Source organism: Halyomorpha halys, unplaced genomic scaffold (assembly GCF_000696795.3).
Source record: "Halyomorpha halys isolate HHAL.00 unplaced genomic scaffold, Hhal_1.1 Scaffold1006.1, whole genome shotgun sequence".
In the NCBI taxonomy this organism is placed as follows: Eukaryota; Metazoa; Arthropoda; class Insecta; order Hemiptera; family Pentatomidae; genus Halyomorpha; species Halyomorpha halys.
This window is the reverse complement of record NW_027111978.1, coordinates 385,239-404,566: the sequence shown is the minus strand read 5'-3', so window position 1 is coordinate 404,566 and position 19,328 is coordinate 385,239. Positions and strand designations below refer to the sequence as shown.

Sequence of the window (19,328 nt, the reverse complement as noted above, 5' to 3'; positions counted from 1 at the left end):
ATCGAAAATCTGGTAATAAAGAGAAAAAAGAGATTAAATATAAAAATAAAGCGTCAACATAAACTAAATCACAAAAGCAAACTTTAGACTCTAGTTAAATCGTAATTAGTCAGAAAAAAAAGGATCTTATATCATCAGGTTATAAATTTTCATGGACAGAAGGTTTGCTGCCTGCCTATTCAAAAGCTCTCGTGTACAGGAAACGTAATAATTACATGCTCAGTAGTGACTCACCAGTAATTGCTAACATTAAGACGTTGGGCAAAAATATAATTCCATCAAATATCGCGGTTGAACCCAAAAAAATGGTAAAAATGAGGAAATGGAGCTGTGGTCTACAATTTTCAGTTTTTCAAAGTACTTGATAGATCTTAAAGTTCAGAAAGGGCAAATTATTCCAGGGAAAAAAATATATAGTTCATTTTTATAAAGGAACAAGTAGTAACACTCGACAATAAGCAACTCTGTAAAGATTCCGTTCAACATATAGCAACAGGTTGTATGATATTGTATGAATAGGGAGATGGCAACTTGAAAAGAGCAGCAATTTGGCAAGTAATATTTATATAGTAGAGGGGCAGATCTTAATACACAAGTACAAAGTGATGGGCAGTCAGTAAAATGAAGCAACGGTCATTAATTAGGATCCTTATATGATCACTGTTAATGGTAACAATAAATTTGATATTCTATTTCGTCAATAAAATGGAAGCATAGTTATGATCAATGAAATATTAGTTCCTAATGATGAAAGTACAAAAAGTTGTAACAGAGTGGACTTAAAAAATCAATTGTTTTGTTGAGAACTGAAAAACTTTATTAAGGGAATAATGTGGGAAAAGCTATTCTGCATAACACCAACATCTGGTTCAGAGATGGTATGATCTGTAAATAAAACTTTTTGATACTAATGACATTTATTAAAGATAAGATTTCACTAAGGATTGGACTCCAATGGGATTTGATGGGTAGTGAAGCCCCAAAGCTCAACTCCATATGTCCAGATCATCCATAAGGCCAGATAGGCCATATTATAATCATGTAGATGAGTCTTTTGTAATGAATTGGAAGTTTAGACCGTTCGTCTAGTAAGTGCTGTAATAGTCGGAATCGACGTGCAGTTTCCTGTCTTTTCAGTTTTGTGTGAGGATTCCAAGTCATTCCTATGTCCAGATGCAGTGCAAGGTAGTGGATCTGTTCGGGGGAAAGACCAACATTATGAAAAGATACTGTAGTCCAGTCGGTAGGTTTACGACAAACGGTGAAGGTCATTTGACTGGATTTTTTTTTAAAGATTTATTTTAATCCTCCAATTACGATACCATTCTTCGAGGGTTATGATATGAGATTGGAGAGCTTAGGATGCAATTAAAGGGTTATTATTAATTGTGAGCATACATGTGTCATCGGTATACGTGGTGAGGCAAGTGTTAGGATTGGTGGAATGTCAACTGTATAGACTGTCCAGAGGATGGGATCGATGATACTCCCTTGAGAAACACCTGCGAACTGAGAGAACAGAGATGAACAAGTGCTGTTTTGATTTATTTGAAATAATCTGTCCGAGAAATGATAACCGATAATAAGGAAATACCTAAGGGGTAGGAATTCACGATTCTTCTAGAGCAGTCCTGGATGCCACACTCGATCAAAGCCAAAGAAGAAGAGACAACCTTAATGTTCGGAATCTAAAATTGTGATCTGATATACGATTGGAATCAAGGATGGTGTATAGATAATTGAATTTAATGTAAAATACGATGTAATTTACAGGCATACGCATGTTTACCTAAAAAAAAAAAATTCCAGATAGTACATGAAAATGGGGTTCTACTTTTTAGTATATAAAAGCATAATAATAATATCAAATTTAACTTAATAAGTTGTGATAGGAGAATATTCCCAACAAAAAATCTATTTGTATGGGCCTAACAGCCCAGTGGACTAACGCACCGTAATTCTTCATACTTAATAAAGGAGGTAATCAGTATTTGTTGAAAATCATGAGAGGACACAGATTTTTTTAATGAATTCCTTAAAAATCAAGTCCTTGAAACTTATACTGACCATATCACCACTACAAACAGTACTTGATTTATAGTACTGAGAGGTCGGGTAGAAAAAACATGTTGGGTCGACGGTCTCATGGGGTCAGGTTTAAGATGATAAGGGTTTGATTCCCTCGAGTGGCAGTTAATATTTACTTTTAGGAGATCCCGAGAAATTAATCTAGATATTCAGGCAAGTACGAGACGGCAACCAAGCAGTCGCCTTCAGGGGTCAGCAAAAAAGACCATTAGGCCCATTTGTCCAACTAGTGCCACACCGGTTACCGTTACTAGTATCAAGTAGTAGGAGATACGGTAGATAATACGTATCTACAGTCCCGTAGTTTATCTCTATTGAACTAAACCAACGATATCAATCCACTTCCTCCATAAAATGCTAATGTTTTGTATTAAAAAAATGACTCGAAAGTTAAACAATTAAAAAAAGTCCACCATTGCAGTTAAATTTTGGCAATGCCATTAGTAGAGAAGAGATTTCTGCTATTCGAAGCGGAGATTTCTTAAGTTGGAACGAAGCCAAGCTGGCGAAGCAGTTTGTCAACGTTGTTCAAAGCACCTACGAAATATAGCCTTCAAACAACAGCCAGAAAATCGACTACCGTCTCTCAGCCTGACCTGAAAAGTTAGATTGTCCAAAGTACACCATTCAGCCTTATTTTCAAAAGTACATATCAAGAAAGATAAACAGTAAGGGAACATGAGCATAAAATCAATCCAACATACATCTGCAAATGATTTTAAAAATTAGTTTTTACAGTACTTGACACGGAAACGTATTTCAGGCTGTTCTAAAATTCTTCATAATTAGCTTATTGATGTAATGAAGAAACAAATTAGGTATTTTTCTCCTTTTCTTCCTAAACGGTGTTAAAAATTATGATATAAGAAATTAAACAGCATTATGAGTAACGTAATGTATTGATTCGGTCAAGTATTATGTCGTAAATCAAAACTGAGGTATGGTTCTAAGTATGAAACCAAACCTATCACAGAAACTCATTTCTAGCGGTCATTAAGCAACTAATTAGTCTGGTAAAGTAACGAATCAGATATTTTAGGGCTTTCTTTTGGATTTTTGTCAAAAAATCCTGAAAAAAAGGATCCTAATAGAAAAGTAATAAAAAAGAAAATGACGGAAATTATTAAATTACGCATCAAATGAGTTCCATAACGTAACTAAAAGTAAAATTAATAATAAATCTGAACTGCTACAACCCACGAAGGGTCAGGGTTAGAGTACTTTGTAAGGAAGTAAAAAGCACGGAAACTCAATCAATTGCGTTGGAGCTTCGTTATGAAGTTGAAACAAAAACGCACGTTATCTGTAAAATCAGTAATATTTGAAACCTTCCATGTCAAGTTGATGGTTAAGCCTTCTTCCCTATTACAGACAAAAATGAGCATCAGGGGAATGTTGAGAAGTAAAAAATTGTAGATTTATTTATAAAATGATTTTTAATTGCTAATCCATTAGAAGTGAATGAGGGAAAGTCCAGGGACACAACTGACAACTTTTCCAACAAAACATTTTTTTCTATCTACCTCTCTCTAAACCAAATACAAGAAAACCTCACTTACCGGACACCCCTATATTACGGAAACCCCCTTTAATGGACAATTTTATGAAGATCCTGAACAACAAAGTGCATATTTAATATATATTAAACTACATGTAAAAAAAAAATTAGGCAACATAAGGGTCTCAATAAGATTCACACAGATAAACTCTATGTTCTCATACAAATAAAAATAATAAAGCATTTTACCTTAATTAGTTTGATTTTAATTGTTTTGTTGGAGGTGAAAGGTTCGTATTGAAATTAAAATGCATATCGTCGCATAAGCATACCTCATCCGAAATTATTATTATAACATCTTAAAAATAAATCGACGCATGTTTCTAGAGATATAATGTAAGAATTTCCGAAATAATAACGATTCGTTAGTATAACGTACCAAATAATCATCCTCATTTTTGTTTGCTGTGTACACTTCAGTACAGATAAAAATCTACATAAAATATAATTATTAGTTAACTATCAAAAATTTCACAACTTTGTCAATGCAGAAACGTAAATTTGGTATTAAGAAGAAAAAAAACCTCTGATTCCAGAGTTTGGTAACAAATTACCAGTTGTACCCTTTGTCTTATTCTCCCCTTTCATATAAATGTATTATGAATTGATATTTTAAAATTTATAGCCCCAAACCTTTTCCTTTCTCGATACGGCAGGTCCAGGAGTAGGCTCTGGTGACGGTTACGGCGACAAGAGAGTATGGAGCGGGACCATCAGGCCGATCGAGAATCAACCCGGAGGAATCGTTACCAATTGGATGGGAGGTCCTTCCAGGTGGAGGGACCCCTGGGAGCAGAGGGATGTCCGCTACTGGCACTCCACGGGTAAGCCTGTCACTATATTACGAAATCTATAAATTTTAGTTAGGAGTTAGATAATAATAAATAGATATACCAATCCAAAAGGTAGTGTTGGAAGGTTCCAAAACAAAGCGTTAAATCTCTTAAATAGAAGTAAATAATGAACAAATTAACCTTTCAGTAGAGATATCTGAACATGAAAAGATAAGATCTGAAATGTATATCTCATATCGACAGCTAAATAAAGGTTATAGGCTGTTAATAGTAGATGTGCAGTTTCAGACAGCCCACTCGTCCAGGCCACAAAATTAAGAAGACTAAAGATAGTACTTTTCACATCAAAAATCCTAAAAAATGTTTACCATTATGAGAGCTTTTATACTTTTGTCCTCGTGATCAATGAATTGCTGAAAACTTAATTAGATAGTTACTTATCGATATTTCAAATGCTGAAGCCCTTGTTTTGAAACATTTCAATATCTTAACATTATTTTTATGATATTTTTTGCTTGCATACATATTTATCTATATAAATAAAATTCAGATTCCTATAAAGAAAAATAATCTGGGACTGAAATCGTATCTCCATGATTTGAATGAATTTATGAAAACTACTTTTATTCTATAACTTGTAGCCCCAGAAGAATGAGATCTTTGAAGTTAGTTACATAAACCAGGTGATCGTATATTTAACTATATTTTAAAAACTAGTTAATTAATAACAGATAATGGTTACAAGGCATTTGTTAAGAATATGAGAGGTTTTCTACAAAAAGTTAATATATCCACTTTTGAAAATTAAAAGTTTTTTTTAGACCAATTAAAATTTTAAATTTTCTCCTGTAAAAGAGTTTTGTAGCAAACAAAAATTTTCAAAATCAAATGGTAGGCGAACATGGTGAATACTATGGATTTCGCCTGGTATCCGTGAAAAATGTCTCCCTTAATCAGAGATTGGCTAACATGTCAGGAATATATGCCGTGGTGGTACGGGACAGCCAGGTCCTTTCTTGCATACCAGGACTGATAACATACGTCGGCATCGCAGAAACGGAGGTCATAAAAAAATGAGACGCCTGACCCCGACTTTATGTAAAGACCAAAAATAACCGCAAAATCAGATTATGCAAGATTATACCAGCTTAGCATACAGTACATCATAGAGCAGACAGCCATGGGAGGAGAAGTGGGAATACTAGAAACCGAAGGATTATTGTTGTTATGGAAACATCAAAACAGTCATGCTGGATTTTTATTTTCTCTTTCACAAGAAGTTTGCGTTAAAATATAAATCAGAAAAGTAAATAAAAAGTCCAATACAGTGTGTCTAGTAAATCTTCTGTATTGTAGTCCCATAATCATAAATAATAGTATCTGAAGCTTAATATAAAAAATCAAACAAGACCTAAAAGCTTCATAGAAATTAAGTAAGTATTATGAACCAAAATGTTTGGAAACGTGAACTTGGATTGTCGGTCTCTACGATTTTGCTTTTTTAAGTAGTCCTTGCATGGCAAAAATTTGAATGAAAATATTAGCTGAAATTTAAACAACAAATAATTTAGAAAAACCATAATATAATGTACTATGTCATGTCTTGAATTTATGAGAATGCAGTATAACCCAGGAATTTCATTTATTAAGTATTATGCTTGAAGCTCGGTTATAAGGCATAATATTTGTGATAACTAAAATATTGAAGTTTATTATATTATAATTAGTCCTGTTTACGTTCGTAGTAGTAAGCTATATTTGATCAAATGATAAAAGCCACTAACAAGTAATTACTGACATATGGATTAGAGAACTCAGGCTAGAAACTAAGTTCCAAACTTTGTGAACTCTTTGATGAAAGCATCCGACATTACCCCTTCCCATAAAATCCCTTTTGAATAATTCCCGACTAACATACGTGATTACAACCTGCTTTATAGTAATTAATATGCCTTTAATTGTATAAGTACTTCAGTAAGTCGTTATGGTGGAGGGAGCGTCCTAAAACAGTTTTGAGTCTGAAGAAAATGAAAGAACATATTATTTATTTATATATGCACCAATTCAGTAAAAAAAAAAACAAAAAAAATTGATAATATAGGAAAACCAGAAAAACGCAATAATCATGCAAATGATTACATAATGTTTATTTTTTTCACAAAATTAACATTCAGTTAAAAACAAAAATAATGGTCTGTCTACTCACACGACTTTTCTTGCCACCAAACATTTTATCTTCACTAATATCAGCAAATTTCCTTTCTTTTTTTTAATTTGGCCTCAAAAAATTTGAATTAACTTTCAAACGAACATTTAGAAATATAGCTCGATTTTGATTTTTTAAATTTTTTTTTAGGGAATCACATTACCTTTCAAATGAAATTATATACTAAAGAGGTATATAAAAAACTAAATTTTCTTATTTTTTCTTGTGCTTATATTCTAACAATCAAAGTTTGTTTCTATTTATCGGATTATAAAACCTTCGGTTTTTAATTTATGAAGTTCGTTTTTATAAAAACTAGGCTAAATGGTTTCCTTAAAAATATTGATTAGTGGAATTTGAGAAAATTGGGGAAAAAAAATGTTCATGTTGTCGTTATTATTTTTTTATTGAATTCTAATAAACAGGAAAAAATTTTAAAACCGAGTTTACCATTTATAGAAGTTCAATAAAGTGTATATGAATTTTTGTATTCTGTTGTTTGACTTTTTATTTATTCTGTTTATGAAATTTAATTAAAAATTAATCACTAAAACTTGAACAATTGCTTAAATTTTTTTCTCTCAAATCCTTATTGATAATTTTAGTTCAAATCCAGTACTCCGCAGGACTCTGCATATTTGATGATAGATAAATTAAGTGATGTTTAAAGGAGTGATTATTAAAAAAATGTTTTACTCCGTTTATTCTACGAGGTTAGTAAAAATTTTATAAACATCATATTTCTGGAATGACGTCGAAAATTTCGCTAGAAGATGCTACTATAGCCTCTTGCAAAGATGCGCCACTAAACCAGAGATTAAATAAAAGATCGGGGGGTATATCCTACAACTCCTACCAAAACTACCTTACTGACTATTTCTGCACTAATGAATTAATTATTGGATCCCTTTTGTCAAGACTCCTGCAAAGATGAACTCCTCCATCTCCTTATGAATATTTTAGCCTTTTAGGATTACAATTCTCCTCTCTATTCCCTAGCCACTCAGGCAGAAACAAGACAGGTAACTAATGCTCCACGATCCCTATGGGCTGTTCTTTTTACATTCACGCGTCGTATATAAAATTTAAATGTTAATATACAACTTTAGACATAAATAATTCTAACGACACAGTACATTTTTCACTTGAAATGACATATGTTAATCAATTTTTCATCTTGGTAATGTAAGAACAAACCAGATATATGAAGGAGATATGTCACAAAAAATGCAACATAGACTTCAATTCATCAAGCTTATCGAAATATTTACCCCTGAGTATTAATAAAAACTTAAAATTATTAAATTCATACAAGACTGAAAAGACAGGAAACTGCTCGTCGATTCCGACAACATTTACAAGACAAACGGTCCAAACTTCCAATCCATTACAAAGACTGATCTACATGACTATTATAAGGCCTATTTGGACATACGGAGTTGAGTTATGGGGCTCCACTAAACCATCTAATTTCCTTCGAATCCAATCCTTACAGTCCAAAATCCTTAATGCTCCTTACTTTGTCACAAATCAAATCATCCATCAGGACCTCAATGTCCCCTATGTTGCTGATTTGGCCAGAACCAGATACCAATCCTTCCATAATAAACTTCCCAACCAACCAAACCAACTCGTTTCTAACCTGGCTTCTCCTTCACTACCTAATAATCCTCCTAGACGTCTGAAAAGAAGATGGCCTCGAGATCTTCTCCTTTAGAAATGTTTTTGGAGTTCTATCAATGGGTAGATTCTCAACATGTTTTATCATGTCATAATATCACTTACAGAAAGTTTACTTGATGTGTATATATGTATATAGTTGTAAATATCAATAAATAAATTATTAAAAAAAAAATTATTAAATTAAAATCCTTAGTTAAAAAGAGTTATTTCAGGATGACAAATGAAGTCCAAAAATAATTACTGCATTGAAATCAGTTGTTTTAAACATATAATATTTTTGCGCGCATGTTTTCCGTTTTTTACATACATTACACATCATGGTTGATGTTAAAAACCCTCCAAGGAATATTTTTAACTTATAAACTTATACTTTTTTAGTCATTAAAAGAAAGTTTTGCTTAAATTGATACTGAGTAACTCTTATAACCATTACCTAAAAACAAAAATTACAATAATTATTTTATAAAAAATAAAACATTACAATAAACAATATTTATATTTAGTTTGGGAATATCACACTCCCCAAAATAGACTTCATCCACCTGTCTGAAACGAAATTCAGAACAATTGGGAATTCCAGGGTTTTATTCCAAACCGCACAGTAATTAAAAGCTTCATTGAGAGGTGGATTCAGCCGCCGACACTCTCGCCACGAATGGAAAACCAGTCCACTGATAGGCAGTCAAGTTAATGTTATTCTGAAAATACCTAGATCACTAACAATTAAACCTTTAAGAATAATTATAAGGAATATGTAGGATTGGATTCTGAATGAGCCATAAGATAAGAAATTTTTTACAAAAATACAGCACAGACTAAATTTTGTATCTCTTTACTATAGCTTTATATAATAGCTTTATATAATAGATACAAATTGGTAATATTGTATTGAGAGAGCACTATAATATTTAAGTACTTAGTGAAATTCTATAAATATTCAATATATGTTTGTTAATCTCTCTCAGAAGTATGCCTGCTGTGAAAAATCATCTGACGATACGTCTTTGAGCATTTTTCAAGCAGAACTCATACGTACTTGTGTATGAGGAGCTCCAAAGAACGTGACAGCAGTGCGGTTTGGGGTGTAGGTTCCAGAACACCCGGTTCGGAAGAGTAGATTCGATTTCCCCATGGGGTAGTTAATATCTCGACACTCCTACCTTGGTTAGTACGCGGCGGAAACCGCCAGTGTTAGCATGCCAATACCAACGAAGATCTACACATCAAAATGAATGTGGTCTAGTTTTTAAAAGACATCCTACCAGCCAAACAAGTAAAATAATGGATCCAAGGATTTGGACACAAAGTATGCTGTCAGAAATTTAATTTTATTATAGATTCTCCACATGTTTGTATCATGTCACTATGTCACCTACAGCAAATTTACTTGTTCTATACATGTTATACAGTTGTAAATAACAATAAATACATAATTAAAAAACAAAACAAAAAAACTCGACTATAAGAAGCAATGTGGTTTCAACTATTCCAGACTTGGATTTCTTGCCAAATATAATTTACATTTCCGATGCAAAATAAATTTTGCGAAAAAATAAACACAATATATTTTAATCTGAATTTGACCACATGATTTTTATTTTATTTTTTTTTTTTATGTAAGGAATCTTAAAAGTTCCTCCTTCATTCGTCAACAATACAGCAATGCAACTAAGCATATCTTAAATTTTATCTTGATTATTAAATTTATTTTTTAAGAAAAGCTGCCACAATCAATCGTTTCCTATAAAATTTCCTATAATTATTCGCCTCTTCGTATTTGTGGATGTCAACTGTAGCCCTATATTTCACTAGTATATATTGATATCTCCGTGTAGTTCATTATGGAAGCGGATATAGATGTCTTCTAAAAGAGATGATACATATTTTTTTATGAAATTTAAATAAACTGTTTAGAAAATAAAAAAAATATTTAAAAAGAAACATCATTCCAGATAAAAAGTAGTTGAAAAAGCATCAATGTAACAAGGACCAGTTATGACTCTCGTTCAAAACTGTCATCAAATAAACAGAAGGGTGCATTGAGGTTAATATTCAGCGAAATTCTCTCTCCCTAACGGTCGGGAAACACAACTCTAAATTGGATGGAACATGCCCTTGTTTTTAAAAATTTAGAAAGTACATACCTGAGAGATGTAACATAACATGTAGGGATATGTTTTGCAACTCATTGTTTTGTACTAGTTAGTATAGAAACTATAATATTTTTTTATTAGCGTATCGTGCAGTGAAAAATATAGATTTTTCTTTTAAAGTATATTTCTCCATTCATACAGTTTTCCTCAACCTAAATAAAATATCCTGTTCCGCTATAACCTATGAAAGGACAGTGGTTCAGTACTTTGTAAGGATGTAATGTTTCTTGTACTGCGGTTGTACAAGGTGATTGGTTTTTGTCCCCTTTTCTGGTGATATCTAACTTATGGGGAAAGGGGGAGGAAGGAGGGTCATCTACAGGGTGCTACCCTATTCTACCTATGGTGGAATAAAAGTCAACCTCCCCTCCCGCCGCATTCGAACTGGCGTCGCAGCAGTTCCAAGACCTACGCCTTAACTCCCTCAGCTACAGATCTCTCATATAAGATGATTTGATAATAATCATCCTCAACCTCCAGGTTTCCCCCTAACTAAAGATTAGGTAGATAAGTGCTTTAAAATGACTGGTTATGTTCCAGGAGTTCTACCCTAAAAGTAAACTCATGGCTGATTTAACAGAATAAATAAATATCTACCACAGGCAGATTTGAACGTGGGTTCGGTAGATCGCAGAATAGTAACTTTCTAACTTAGCTTCCCTACTCCTACTCAACATAAATATTTTCCATAATTTTTATCAAGTCCTTTCTTGTTTTTCCATGGTGCCGTGGCCTGCCATTTTAATCTGTATCTTGTTCTTTTTCATCTATAATTCAACAGCCTTAAAGAAGATAATCTTGTGCAGAATCAGTGAACGTAAGAAAAGGTTTATAATTAACGTTCTCGAAGAATATGGTTATGAGGTTAAACGAATTATCATCATTTTTTTCTTTAAACTTCAAGTTCTCATAAAAATTATGACGAAGCAACTAATGCGGATAACAATTTCCCTTGAGAGCTTCCTTCGCCCGTCCATTCCTATTCTACAGAATAATGCGTACTTGAAAATCGTGAAGTGGATCTACCTTCTGTTTCGCCAACATTTTTCTGAAAGGAAGATCCCGATTGATTATTTAACAGGCCTTGGCGAACATTCGAGTTTTATTTCTAATTCCACTTCGCTTTTTACGAAGCATAAAAGATATTATCTTTACTACGGTTAATAAGATTCTAAAATTTCGTTTAATTTCTTTATTAGCTTAATTTATTATTAAGTACTATATTATAAAAAATACATCAGTCAGCTCGATATCATAAATAGATTTAAAAAAAAAACTATGAACAATAGAGTATAGAATAATAACCATTAATAACCATATTCTCAAAACAGATAAAATGTATTAAACCAGCCTTCTTATGTAGATTAACAATGAAGTCTACTCAACATATCTGAGGCAGTAACCAGTACACTAAGACCCATAAAAATAAAATATGATGGACTCTATTTCTTCATATGCTACATTCATTTACAGATATACAATTAATCTACAAACCACGGAAAAGTCTACCGATTACCACCTATCGATGATGCAAAAATTACTGCATTTGATGCATTGACACCCCTTCAGAACAGAATTAAAGCATATAAACACATATTTTAAAAAATATCTATCAAACACATATGCCAGTATAAATGCCTTTTACCTTCTTTTTTCATCTCTAAAGTTCCGTTTTCATAAAGATTTCTTTCTAATTCGTATAAATCTTGCCTATAATCCAAGTTTAATGATTAATCATTTTAAAATAAAATCTATAGGACGAGCCGTTGTTTAAATAGAGGTTTACAAAAAAAGGAGATTTCTGTTTGAGTAAGCGGAAACAGTTAAAGAAATCTGATGAAATTAATACTTTCACACGTTCCCCCAATTTTCCTCCAAATTTTAACCAAGTTGGACAATTGGTTTCGACGTGAGTAGGACTCAACACAAGGATACAATCGATATGGGATCAACGATCAATCAAAATAGGTTTAATGTTCAATCGAAAGTCCAACAAATCTCATCAAATCACCTTTACCCTTCGTCGTAAACCTACTGACTGCCCTACAGTTTCATTTAATGATATTCCTCTTATCCCTGTCGAACAGATCCGTTACCTTTAAACAATTAACCTGGAATCCTCACACAAGACTGAAAAGACAGGAAACTTCACGTCGATTTCGACTATTACAGCACTTACTAGACAAACGGTATAAACTTCCAACACATTACAAAAGACTGATCTACATGACTGTAATAAGGCCAATCTGGATATATGGAGTTGAGCTTTGGAACTCCAATAAACCTTCGAATTCCTCTCGTATTCAATCTTTACAATCCAAAATCCTCAATGCTCCTTACTTTGTCACAAATAAAATCATACATAAAGACCTTAATGTTCCCTATGTAACCGATCTAGCCCGAACCAGATATCACTCCTTCCATTATAAGCTCTCTAACCACTCAAACTCCCTAGTTTCTAATCTTGCGTCCTCTTAATTTCCTGACAATCCTCCGAAGCGCCTGAAAAGAAGATGGCCACGAGACAAGCTAATGTAAAATGTCATTAGAGTGCAACCAATGGGTAGTTTACATGTTACGCCTGTAACACTCCAATTTAACTTAGATCAGATTCACTAAATGTATTATAATGTACAGTTGTAAATAGCAATAAATAAATATTAAAAAAAAAAAAAAAAAATGTTCGATCGATCATGGCGGAACACAAATTTAACTACAGTTCGAACAAATTTGTCCCTTGATGTCTAAAACGTAAAATACGAGTGAAAATTTTCTTTCAAGGGACATTTTTTTCCATAGAAATGTTATTATTTATATGCACTGTTTTGGTAACAATAAATTTAAACAATACTTACACCCACAATCAAATCTGACATAAAATTTAATAAATACAGTAAATGTAGGTGTGTAAGATGTAATAAAATAATTTCGATTCTAGGAGGAGGCTACGCTGGAGGTTACGGCTACACACAGGGCTCCAGCTTCGGCTACTCACAGGTCGGGGACAACAAGCCTACCACCTATTACGACAGGAGCCGAGGAGAGACTGGCTACATCAACCACTACGACAGAAGACCATGGGACGACCATTACTCCGGGCAGCAGGAGTACGCGAGGGGGTGGGACTATTACGAGCAGAGACCGGGAACTATCTCCGGTGGAGGGTACACCTATCGCCCCCCTGCCTCCTACCCTTATGATGACAGGTAAAGTCTCTGAAATATAAAATATGTATATTTAATAACATAAATTTAAACTATATAACTGAACTATAAGATCATTATAATTGTTATAACCTTTTTCATAATGTTATTAGTCATCTGTTTCTTCTCAAACGGTATTATTATTGTTCTTAGTGTATTTATCAATCTATTAAAGCATAATTTATGTTTTAACCTTTTGTAAATTTTGGAACAATATGGGCGACTACACTTGTTGGGCTGGACCCTACAAAGGTAACAAGGACAAACTGGCTGTTAAACCCTCAAGGAATAGACTATATCAGTGTATTCAAAGAGTTCAATAACTAAAGAAATGCCATAATTCAAAAGAGAAAGATATGAAGGTAACCATTGTATCGGCATCAAACAGTTGGAGTGGATAAATCTTAATTATTATTATTATTACTTAACAATTTGGCAAAGGCATTGGAATAATGCCTATATTGATCGATTAAATGTTATTAGAAATAGATATTCAATGTAATTTAGGCCTTGGACCTCCAATCAGCCAGCTTTTACTAATTGCGTTTAAGAAGCCGTAAAAATTAAAAATATAACCCATTTCTTTTGGTCAGTAAATTTTTGATTGTTTCGATTATTAATATTAATATAATCAAACAATAGACAGTAGCACATGTTTATTCATATTTATATTTGTTGTAATTTAATGACTTGCTCAAAGGATAATAATAGTAATGATGAATGCTAAGATATTTAGATAATTTGAATTCAGGTGTTCCCAACGTTTTATTCAAGTATAAAAATTCATTCAAATTAACATCTGTTTCGATTCTTTATATTGATTTCATTTATAAGATTTTACAAATTTTATCAGTATGGGAGTACTTAAAAGGTATTGGCTGTACCAGTTATATAAGGCCATGAGAAATCCAATCCAAATAACGTAAGGTCATATTTAGTTAATATTATATTTCTTTAACGATGTATTTGTATCAAGGAAAAACTTACGTGACTGCAACCCATGTCGCCAGCGACCGCCACCGGTCCGGCCTACTGGAGGCTGCTGTGGAGCACGTCCTAGCACTGGACCGGCCGCGTAAGTTTCTCCTGCATGCCACAGCTATGGTCAGCTCTGGACGGTTCTTGCTACGGCACCGTTCGGGGTACAACGATTGCCTCAGACAATGTCGTTCGCTTCTATTCGCTTCTAGCTATAACCATAACCTTTAGTTGACTCTATCTCATAGAAATTTTTTGTTATTAGGCCCATCGGCCCGAACTACAGAGCCGACTTCGACAACCGTTACTACCAGAATCATCTAGTCCAAGATCCAAGTTCAGGAGGAATAGACTACAGGCCAGCCTCCGTTTTGACAAGACCTTCTCCAGCGTCTTATGGTAACCAATCCCCCGATCAAAACCGTCCATGGCAACCTCAAAGTAGTTATGGTGGTCCCTTGACACCTGAGCACTTCAGGCCTCTTCCAAAGCCTAGTTATTCCACATCAGGGACAGACAGTGGTAGGCCGAATCCAAACTACGGTAGACCAAATCCAGACTATGGTAGACCAAACCCAGACTACGGGAGACCAAATCCAGACTATGGAAGACCAAATCCAGACTATGGAAGACCTGCTCCAGATTATGGAAGACCCGCACCGGATTATGGAAGTCAGAATCCAGATTATGGGAGACCCGACATTTCCAAGCCTAGTCCTGGAAATTATGGCAGACCAAGCACAGCTTACAATCCACCACCTCCCCCTCCTGACTACGGTAGACCTACGACGGTTATGAAACCAAGTCCAGGTGACTATGGCCGCCCCGCTCCCGATTACAACCAGCTGCCACCAGTTGCCCCAGACTACGGAAGACCACAACCACCAGACTACGGTCAGCAAGGAGGTTATGGTAGGCCGGCTACAGATTACGGTAGACCCCCTACAGACTACAGACCACAACCAGACTATGGAAGGCCTGTGGTAGATTATGGCAGACCCCAACCAGACTACGGAAGACCATCTCCAGATTATGGAAGACCAGGTCCTGACTTTAGCAGGCCTCCTATTGACTATGGACGGCCTGGATGCGCCACCTGCAGACCAGACCCGGATAGGCCTTCACTAGGTCAAGCAGGAAGTTATCCGAGACCCAGTAATGAGGATAGTTATGATGGATATGGTTCCAGCGGAGGATACAAACCATCAGGTGGCCACAACGCGTATGGTGGAGGTTCTGGAAGTTATCCAGCTGTGTCTGGAGGAGGCGATTATGGTGTTGGAAGACCGGACGACCCCAGGAGGGACGAGCATGGAGATAAATCACATTTGGACAGGTACCCAGGCCATACAGGTGTCGGAGCCACCTTCGAATTCGATAGCGACAGAAAACAAGGTAAGAACCATACAGCATAATTAGGTTGTTATTAGATATTATGTAGATAATGAATTATTATAAACCAGAGCATTGTGCTAGCTAATTATTTAATTAGGATGAGGCTCACAGAAAATATTACCATTAATAATGTTACTTACGTCTTAGAGCAGACTAATTTCTATTCTTGTGGGCTATATCAAACTATTATTGCGAAGTAATCATTTCATATTATTTTTATATTACTACTGCTTTGATTAAGTCAAAGCTTTCGAATTCTGTTCGCTCAAAATGGATGAACAAATCCCTAAATTCTTTTCAAAGGAGGTTGGGCCTAAATTTCCATAAATGTGACCCACTTGATGTTGTCAGGTAACTCGCAACAACAGATATACAGTTCGGCTTTTATGAATTATGATTTACCTTATGCAGTAGGAAAGATTGTCTAAATTGCAGAAAAAGCATTAACAACTACTTCATCTGTGATGTAAATCAGATATATTTGGTCTTTTCAGCATTGATCCTTTAGATTAATTAGGGTAGTTGACAGTTCATAAACGAACAAATATATTATATTATCTATAAGTTAAACGTTTGTGAGCACAAAAACTGAAAAAAAAGGATAGGGTGAGATAAATGATCAACTCAGTTATTCATCTCAAAGACTGATTTTTTATTTTTTTTCTTACCTCCTATTTATTTATTTATTAAAGACTATTACAATTATATATAGGACTTAAAAACTAAGAATTATATATAAACTATATACATTTTATCTTGGGTTGATTTTTTAATATGTTCGGTACCTCTATATTTACATCTTCAATCAGCTGATCTGCTCGATCACCTGACATCAGAATAACAGTTGACTAAGGCCCCCTCCCTCCTAACTCCCCCCTCCCAACCAGTTTACGAACAATCCTCCATTTCTTTTATGTCTTCTGGGCCCTGTTTCATAATGAATGCTACTAGTATTAGTTCATAGTACAAGTGTAGAAACTAGTGTGGTGATAATATTAATACTTATTATTTTTGACATTACAGGAATTAAAAATACTAAAGTACAAGTCACTGTTGCACAAGTCAGTGTAATTGAATTAAGATAAATCTACAAGAATAATAGTATTAGTTTGTACTTTACTATGAAACAGGGCCCAGGGCCCTTTCTTCTGCCAAACTCTCGTTATTCGAAGATTCTTCCCTATCATCTTCTTCCACTTCATCCTGGTCTTCCTCTCTAGGCGTCCATCCGCGCAGAACCTGTCTCATGACACCAGATGGTTCCCTATTTTCATGTTCCACGGCGTTCGTGGTTATGGCAATAATAGGGGTGAGGATTATCTTTCTACCTTTCTTGAGTAGGTTGGAACGTGATACCTCGACATTTCTTGTACAAACCAAGTCCCTAACAACCTCCGAATTCCTTTTATGTCACTAGGTACCACCATTTTCTTAACCGCGTCTGGTTTAACTCCCTCCCTAGAAATCGTGTGAAGCAAAAATTGTATTTCCTCCTGCCCCAGTGCCGCCTTTTTCTCCGACATTTTGAGCCCAAAATTCTTTGGAACACACTATTTAAGTGTCGCACGTGTGTCGACCTCGTTCTTACTGAACACAAGGTCATCCATGTAGATTTGAAGACGGATTCGTCAATTCTTCTCAGAAACTCGTCCATCAGGCGCTGAAAGGTTATGGGGCGTTTTTGAGACCAAGCGGCATCTTTGTAAACTCATAGTAACCCCTTTCAAAAATAAATCCCGTCATATATTGACCATTAGTGTGCATTTTAATTTGGTAAAACTCAGCCTTCAAGTCCAATCTGCTTAATACCGTCGCCCCGCTTAGTCTGTCCAAAATGTCTTTGAATCTGGGGATTGGATATTTCTCATCTATCGTATTTTCATTCAGCTTCCGGTAGTCTATCACGACCCTATACTTCTCGGTATTTTCGACTGGCGTCTTTTTCACCGCCCGGAGACGTACTGTCAATAATGATTCCCTAACGTTTTAAACTTTCGAGTTACTTCCGGATGTGGGAACGTAGAGCCTGTGGGTATCTCCTCTCTTTTACGTACGTCACCCTGTCCTGGGATCGGGTCCCACAATTACTTTATAATTCCTCGGTATGGTTTTTTACGATATGTACTTTCAAGACGCCCTTAGGTAAACCTATTTCTGCCTTCCCCTTTACCTCACAAGGGCCACCCACCCAGAGTGATTAATCTACACTGACATACCTGCATCCGGTGTGTTCTCTCTTCACTACACTACTTCACAACTTCTGGACACATGATAGTACTGGAACTATCGGTGTCCAACAGACATCTCACTCCTGCTATCTCTGTTATATACCAACCGCCGTGTTTTCCTTTCATATGGTGATTATCCAACGTGCGGTAGCCCCTCTGTGGATACGCTTCTAAGAACTCTGCTCCTGTTCGTCCCACCGTCCTCCTCCAAATGCCATCTTTAATCTTTCCTTGATAACTCTCCAAGGGGTTTCTTCGTCTGCCTGAATCTGATTGAGGATGCTTCTCTTCACTCTGCAGACGACCGCTGTTTTTAGTGCCTCCGCATCTTCGCTATCGACTAGATTTTTGATAGACCGCTTCAATTCGGGTTATTAGTAGTTCACCCCTTTTTATGAAGTGACTCAATCATCCTATTTCTCCGGTAAACCTTTCGAGGTCAGAAACGGCCTTCCTCCAGTCTTGGGCGGTTGCCGTACCTACTGTAATCCACTCTAGTGCCGTGGCGTGCGCTTCCGCAAATGAGACTTCTGGTAGTGAAGGACTACGTACCTCCCACAGAGCGCGTTCAGGACCCCGTTTTGATTTAAAGCTTTCAGGTTCAAAACCGCATGTTTAACGATCTCCCCATTATTTACAAAAAAATTAGAGAGAGAAAAGATTCTTCTTTAAAAGAAAAATTACTCTGGTATTTAAAAGTCCCGGGTTTCGGTACCATTTAAACGTTTGTGAGCACAAAAACTGAAAAAAAGGAAAGAGAGAGAGAAATGATCAATTCCGTTGTATCCCAAAGACTGATCTTTTATCACAAACAGCTGACTAAGGCTGTAACTTATATTTAATTTGAATAAACCAGACATTTGAAAAATACTTTTGTTGCAAACACTCCAGTATAAACTTGAAATCAAAGTTCATGGAATAGAAATGAGGCCATTGTAGCTGAGTACATTCCAATAGTACAGCAGTACAGCAGAACTCTCAATTCCAATAGTACAGCAGTACAGCAGAACTCTCAATTCCAATAGTACAGCAGTACAGCAGA

General features: G+C 35.2%; 1 protein-coding gene across 5 annotated transcripts in view; it reads left to right on the top strand.

Moving 5' to 3' along the window:
• The window catches only part of LOC106687749 (AT-rich interactive domain-containing protein 1A), a 66,970-nt gene that overhangs the window by 37,100 nt on the left and 10,542 nt on the right, over window positions 1–19,328 (top strand). For 4 of the 5 annotated variants that reach the window (XM_014431794.2, XM_014431793.2, XM_014431790.2 and 1 more), the window contains exons 3-6: window positions 4,303–4,470; window positions 13,421–13,688; window positions 14,662–14,760; window positions 14,929–16,058. In XM_014431794.2, coding sequence (XP_014287280.1) covers window positions 4,303–4,470; window positions 13,421–13,688; window positions 14,662–14,760; window positions 14,929–16,058 — 1,665 coding nt within the window. The remainder of the gene's footprint in view (window positions 1–4,302; window positions 4,471–13,420; window positions 13,689–14,661; window positions 14,761–14,928; window positions 16,059–19,328) is intronic. The other variant, XM_014431792.2, reaches the window with a different exon arrangement.